This window comes from Condylura cristata, unplaced genomic scaffold (assembly GCF_000260355.1).
Source record: "Condylura cristata isolate star-nosed mole 26May11 unplaced genomic scaffold, ConCri1.0 scaffold00006, whole genome shotgun sequence".
NCBI lineage: Eukaryota > Metazoa > Chordata > Mammalia > Eulipotyphla > Talpidae > Condylura > Condylura cristata.
This window is the reverse complement of record NW_004567107.1, coordinates 54,730,377-54,737,931: the sequence shown is the minus strand read 5'-3', so window position 1 is coordinate 54,737,931 and position 7,555 is coordinate 54,730,377. Positions and strand designations below refer to the sequence as shown.

General features: G+C 36.3%; 1 protein-coding gene across 1 annotated transcript in view; it reads right to left on the bottom strand.

Annotated features, from left to right (window-relative positions):
- The window catches only part of FOCAD (focadhesin), a 240,939-nt gene that overhangs the window by 190,369 nt on the left and 43,015 nt on the right, over positions 1 to 7,555 (bottom strand). The window contains exon 5 of the mRNA XM_004677690.2: positions 5,871 to 5,975. Within this exon, the coding sequence (XP_004677747.1) occupies positions 5,871 to 5,975 (105 nt within the window). The remainder of the gene's footprint in view (positions 1 to 5,870; positions 5,976 to 7,555) is intronic.

The window sequence follows — 7,555 nt, the reverse complement described above, 5'->3', positions numbered from 1 at the left end:
AAATTATGTAAAAATAAACTATTATAATAAAAAAATAAAAATAAATAAACGGATGTCTCTCACCCTCCTATGGCCAACCTCCCTGCACACTTCAAATGGCTGGCTAGAAGTCAGCTTTCAAAACAGATGAAAAAATGCAAAAATATTTTAACGCTAAGAAAAAGCTAGCATCAAAATTAAAACTGGGGTTACATGTCAAAAATCACAACCACAAACTACCTTAGTGCACTTTAAGTCAGTGTTTATCTTGTACTTTCTCTTGTTTAGTTGTTTGATGGCCCAAAGGGATGAATGCACTAGCCCATAGATACATGAGCAAATCAACAGGAATTACAAAGCACTTCAGCCCTTAAAACACTTATCTTTAAGTTCCTGAAATGCCTTCGCCATTTGAATGGCATTAACATTATACACATAAAGCAAATACACTTATAGATCATAACTTTAATCTACTCCGGGTGTAACCATTACTATTGGTCTAGTCACTCATTTCAGAGCATACCATCTGCCAAAAAGGTTTTTTTTTAATATTTAATATTCCCTTATTTCAGAAAGCACAGCTTGATGTTGATCAGAGCAAATCTTTCTACAAATAAGATTCTTAACATTTGATATTTGTGCATGTCAGCCACTGTCTGGCACATCAGAATGATGCCCGGATTCTGGAACAAGCAGTTACTGCTCATGAATTCACAGCTATTTCCTCACTTCAGCTGAGGCAAGAGAGATCTTAAAAAGATTGCTACCATATGAATATGCAGAGAAAAATTAAAAGCACATGATAAAATTTCGGGGGGATGGTGATTTTACAAAGCAAGTAAAAAAATTAGCCTCCAATGAATTAATAGATAATAAAAATTAATTGAATTATTCTTCCTTGCAACTGAAGTACCAGCTCAAATATTGGTTCTCTGCTCCACTTCCTATATGGTCATTATTACAAACTATGTTTAAATAACTTAAATATAAGCAAGTTACAGAAAAGTGGAGTTCAAGATAACCAAAAGAAAATTCAAAGCAAACTGAGGGTCTGGGGGCTGAGGGTAGGGGAGGTGGTGGGAATAAACCCAAACTATAAAATATCTTCGTAAGTTTTTGAAAAAACAGTATAAAAATTGCTCACAGAAAAGCAGTTGTAAAAAGTTTTTAAGCAGTTAAATGCCCAAACTAAAAATCACAAGCATGCCTCTGGATTGGATCCTGTGAGCAGGCATTTTTTTTTTTTTAATCTGAAATCATTTTCCAACATTTAGAAAACAGAATATTTCGCATAAATTGTTACTAGCAGTGAAAGAAGTGAAGGCCTGGGAACAATGAAACCCCTATGGCTCATTTAAACCACTGGTCAGCAGTTCTCAACACTACCTGAATGCACAAATTCACCCAGAAGCTTTGAAAATACACCAAAGCCTGAAGGTGACCCTCCAGGCATTCCTGGGTAGGCCCAGACATTTCTACATTTAAAAAGCACTTCTATGGCCTCTAATGTGCAACCAGACTTGTTAGTTGTAGGCATAAAGTTTTGCACTTGGCATTTGTTCTTTATTTAATCACAGTAGTGAAATGAGTTTTTCCAGTTACTCCCAGCCTAAAAAGCTTTGAGGGTTACAATTCCATTTAAATGACTCATTTAACGTCATTATAGCCATAAAGCTAAAAAAAGGATCCAATTAATATAATTTTACTAACTACACACTCTCCAATGAAATGTACCTCAATCTCTTGTTAAAATTCAGGTTACCAGAACAGGTTGCCAGACCCTGTTCCATTCATACATATCAAAAACTGAGGATGAACTACTTGTGTACTATAAAAATAGAAAAACTTTTGGTTTCAAAGAGGGTGCTGAGGAGTCTCTCCCCTACTGCTCTTAAAACCACCAGTTTTTCATGGACCCTTCTGTCCATGCAAAATACCAACTTGTCAGAGCCAAGAAATTACTTCATTAAACAGAGCAATGAGGTTTAAATCTCATACATTCTCCTCTTGCATCTGCATTAAGCTTGTTCTCTGATTGATTGCTTTTGCTTTAGAACTGTCTTTGGTTCTGCTCTTGGCTCTGTTTTGTGCTGGTAGATGTAGTAAGATGAATTCAGTGTCTTGATACTTAGGAACATACAGACCTTTTGCCTCTCAAATATGTAACACAAATAAGGAAAAATAATTAAGTTACTCAAATGCCCCCTTGTCTACTCCTAGCTTAAACATGGAACCATTAATCAGAAGTGAAGCAGCATTTTTCATGAATAACCCACAAATGACTATGTCATATCACTGAGCAGTTGGGTAAATGTGCTGATCTAGAAATCTCGGTAAAAAATTACTGAATAGGGCCCTCCCTGGTGGCACTGTAGATTGGAGCACAGCACTGCGAAGCTGGCCATGGCCACTTCAGTGTAAGTTTGACCCCACACCTTGGAGGTGACCCACATGGCACAGCAGACCTCTCCTGACCTGCCCGCTGCTCCCCTCAGCAGTGTCCATCTATCTGCCGGTTCTGCTCCCCACTCTGCCTCTGGTGAACTTTCTGGCCTCCCTGCACCTCTGGCCTGTACCCCAGTTCTGTATGCATAAAAAAATAAAATCTTTTTAAAAAAATTACTGAATAAATGGCAATCTCTGGCAAGTGCACTTAAGAACCCATATTTTTTACAAGCTCCCTACATGATTCTTATACATGGGAAGTATAAGAGCCATGGAGCTCGAAGTTCAAGAAAACAGTTTGTCTGGAGTTCCTTCAGGAAAGTCTTTGGGACCAAGGGAAGTCACTGGCTAACATTCCAGGCCCTCCCACTCCCTCTCTGCACCCTCATACTGGTACAACATAAAGAAATGCAATCTAGGCTCATATATTTTGTCTTACTATACTTCAGGTATTAGGAAGAGAAGAAGTGTGAAATACTTAAACCCCCACTGTATATTAGCAGAGTCCTTAAAACCAGAAAAACAGATGAGTTTCATGCCCAGAAAGCTTACAATTATTTGTCATATTACTTCCATTTTAAATTAATTCTACAGTATAACCAGTGAACACCTCTCAGTGGAGTTCTAAGCTTCTCATATTCTTTTTATGCTTTCATACACAGCTCATCAGTTGCCTTTCCAAGGCAGGAGGAGACAGTGGCAAAAAAGGCTCTAAAACAGCATGACAATTTTATGCTTGATTCAGGTAATAAGAGCTGTTGAGGGGAATCTGCTCTTCATGCTCACCTCTCTTCTGTTTCTACCATCTACAAAACCCCTGGAGGAACTTAAGGCTCTTATACACTCAATTACACTCTACTGATTTACAGTGCCAAACAGCCACACACATAAGGACTCTCCATAAACATTACTGGATTATGCCGACTCAGGTGACCGAATCCGGACCTCTTAATGTGCTGCCAATCTGAAGGTACTATGTGTACCCAATATGGTTTCAGCTCCTTAAACTAGACTATTCACACCTTGCACCTCTTGTTTTCTGAAAACATGACTTGAATTAGAAGAACCAACTACAGGAGAATTGAATAATGGGGAAAGGTGAAATACTACAAGTGACTAAAGGTCTTGCATAGAGGGAGGACATTCGGTATGAAATGAGAGAAAGTCTATTTTTTTCTGCATGACAGAAAATGTCCTTTTCTAAAATCTGAAACAGTGCCTCTTAAATGTTAAACTGCCTGTGAGTTACTTGGAAAATCTTACTAGAATACAGGCTATGATCCAGGTAGCCAATGGTGGGACTCAAGATTCTGCATTCCTAACAAGCTCTGAGGTACTGCTGAAGCCACTGGGAATTCTGTTACTTACAATGGAAAAGGAGTGTTGGGGGTTGGGGAGGGGAGGTGGCAGGGAGGGGAGCAGGGAGAAACAACAACACTGTTATCACTTGGGTGCTTGTTAGACAAGAATCTTTAACCCACCCTAGACCAAAGGAGGAGAATTTACCCTTCAACAAGGTCCCAGGTGACTGGTATGCACATTAAAGAGCAATTGACACCATCTTGTACTTGCTGCAAATCAGAATTACCTAGGACCTTTTTAGCTCTACAAATAGCTAGGCTCCCAGCAGATTCTGGTTCAGTTGATTTAGAAATTTGATGTGCTTATGTGTTTTATAAACAAGGTAGTTCTAGTGGACAGACAGTATTAAGAATGATTGAATTAAACATATGCCTCTTGATAGATGAACATAGAGAGCAATGGCTCATAAGTGAGGAATTTCTTTGAAGATGATAGAAATGTCCTAAAGTTTAATACAGTGATAGTTACAGAACTCTGTATATATAAAACCACTGCAGTGCTACTTTAAATGGGTCACTTATGATATGTAAACCGTATCTCCAAACTTTTATAAAACATTAAAATTTTCAGTAGCTTTCTTATTTTAAAATAACTAAGTAAATAACCCAAGCAAACAACGAAATGGCATTCTTTTCTATGCTACAGCTCTGAACAAAGAGTTTGAACTTTAAAAAATAAGAAAACACACAGATGTTTATATGATTCATCTAGAAACATTAAGATCTGCTCATCTATTCATTAGGTTCATTCCTAGTCAATAATAAAGAATGAAGAAGAAACCTAAAATGAAACCCTATTTCAAAGGGAACCACTATACTTAAAAATAAAAGCATATTTATTGATGTGGAAATGCTTCCCTGTACATCCCAAGTTTCCAATTTTCAAATTTTTTTCCTATTTAAAATAAATGAACTGATGAGTTAATTAATAAGCTAACAATGAACTGACTAATCCATTTTCCAACTTTTCTATATGTTTGAGGACATTTGAAGACCTATTAAGAAAAAATACATACAAAGATGCAATTTTTACCTTATTTTTAAAAGTGGCTTAAGAGATGCTAGATAATGTAATCAGAAAAATAAAAACAACATTAAAATTTCAGAAGTTTTTGGAAAATCATTGTAATACATGAGACAGTACTTACTGAAAGGAAAACACTATAAATATTTATAAGAAATGGCATCACTCAATATTTTGGAGTAATTGCTGGAATTCAGATAACTGTGGTATCAAATATTCAAAAAAGCAGGTGTTACATACATTAAAGTTAATAACAGTTAAGCAATATCCCTGGTGGATCACCATTGCCAAAAGTCACTTTCGCCCATGAACTAGTGTCTTTTGTTTACGGTTATGTTTTCATTCTTTTAAAGCAGACACATTCCTGATGCATTACCGAACAGAGTTCCTCATGCAACATATACTGGTTTGGCATCTTTTGCAGTGTTCTGCTCATTAAGTGGGAGGACCTCTTTAAAAACTGGCTTTCTGAAACATTCAAGGCAATGGCTAAGGTTACTTTTATAAGAAAGTATGATGTTCTTGCTTGCCCACAAATCTTCCATAAAATCCCACCCCGTTTTTTTTTTTTTATATATAATTGCTACTATTATTATTTTTTATAAGAAATGCTACCATGCTATATTCTACAGGCAACAAACAAGCAAATTAACACTCCTAATTACTGACCTTGTCTTGGGTAGTAACCCTTGGATAGTCTCCCATTATGTTCTACTGTAAAGAAGTTTACCCTCTTGCTAAACACCTGCTTTACATATATTTGTTCAATGAAGATTTCAATTTTCATAGTATTGGGAAGACGGTTACAGATTCCAGAGCAAAAAGAACGACCTGAATTTTGGGTAGCAGATTTCATTTCCAAGGAGGTAACTCCTTGATATGTACCATGTTGTACTCTTTGTTGCAATCCTCTGAGTCTTTGAAACACTGACTTCCTAAGAAGTCAAGACCCACAATGATTGTTGAATTAAATAACGAATTAATGGATCATGGATCATAATTTATTTAATAATTTACATGCACAAACATCTTTTTTTTTAGAGAAAGAAAAGAAGACTTACCTAATAGTATATATGTCCTGAATATTCTTCTCCCCACCTTGTCCTTCCTTAAGAGCTTGCATTTGTAATAATTTCATAATGGCTTTAATCAAGCCATGTGTATTTCTGTGAAGAAATGTAACAACAAGTTAAATGTCACAGAACTAAAAGGAATATTTTAGTAAGGTGCTTAACCCTGCCCTTTCAAAGTAATTGGACACTAGCCACACACACTGTGTAGTAGTTACCCACACAAACTGAGTTCATTCTACAACACAGCCAAAAGAACTACAGTTCCCACTCAAAGCATTTAAAGGAGAGGCAGGGCCAAAGAATCAAACCACCACCCTATTAATCACCTAGGTACACACACTTGGGGGGGAAGGGGATCAATCAGGAAAAAAACAAACATTAGCCTACATAATTGCATCCACAATTATGTGACAACATCAGTGGTCAGAATAATCAAGTTCTTCATTTATAAATATTAGCAGACAATGAATAATAACCTCACATATGAAATGGATCAGCCACTCAAAAGTGGTCCAGGCGACAAATCAGAGTAAATTGCTCCCCTTCACCCCCATTTAAGACAAAGTCAATGGAAGTAGAGAACAGAACTTATCTTTTTTCTTATACTCTATGGGAGGTAGGAAGATAATATATCTACATGAAGAATAGCTTGCCCCTTTCATTTTAATTTTTGCTATTATATTTTTTATTTGTGAAATGGAACTTCTTCCAGCTTTACTGAAGTACAATTGACAAATACACTTGTAGCATATTTGAAGTATACATGAGAAATGTACACATTGTGAAATGATTGCCACTAACAAATTAATAAGCATCTGTATCACATACATTGTTGATTTTTTTGTTGGTGGTAAAAAATGTTTAAGATCTCCTCTTAATATACAATAATACAATATCATATTGTTAACTAGAGACACCAAGTTATACATTGGCTCCTTAGGATATATTCATCTTATAAACAGATGTTATTTCTCTCCATTTCCTCCACCCCGCAATCCCTATGAATTCAACTGTTTTCTTTTTTAAATTCCATATATAAGTGATACCATCAAATATTTTGTCTTTCTCTGAATTACTTCAATTAGCATTAGGTCTTTCAGGTTCAGCCATGTTGTCACAAATTAGGCATTTTTAAACAAAGACCTCCCAGAAACAAAAATGAAACCTTAAAAGTTAGAAAAAGAAAGGATTATTTTAAAGGAAAAAAATATTATTTTCAATTATGCTTGTCAAAGTCAAGTCCACTCCCAGGAATCAATCTGAAGAATACTATCACACTTATTCAAAGGGAAACTTGCATTCCTGTGTTCACTGCAGTACTATTTACAATAGCTAAACTATGGTAGCAGCCTAAGTGTCAAATGCAGGTGAGTAGATGAGGAAGATATGGTGTATATATACACAATGCAATGCTACTCAGCTAGCAAAAATGAAACTCTTGCCCATTGTGGCAACATGGATAGAGCTGGAAGGGACTTTGCTAAGTACAATTAAATCAGAATGAGAAAGACAAATACGGGATGGTGTCACTTATATGTAGAATATAGAGAAACTAAACCAACGGTCAGATAGTCAAACTAGGAAATAACCCTAGAAAGCTGACTCTTGAACTGAAGCCACCAGATGGGGTAGAGATGAGGAAATAAAAAGAGAACAGGGTCCTCCCTGGTGGC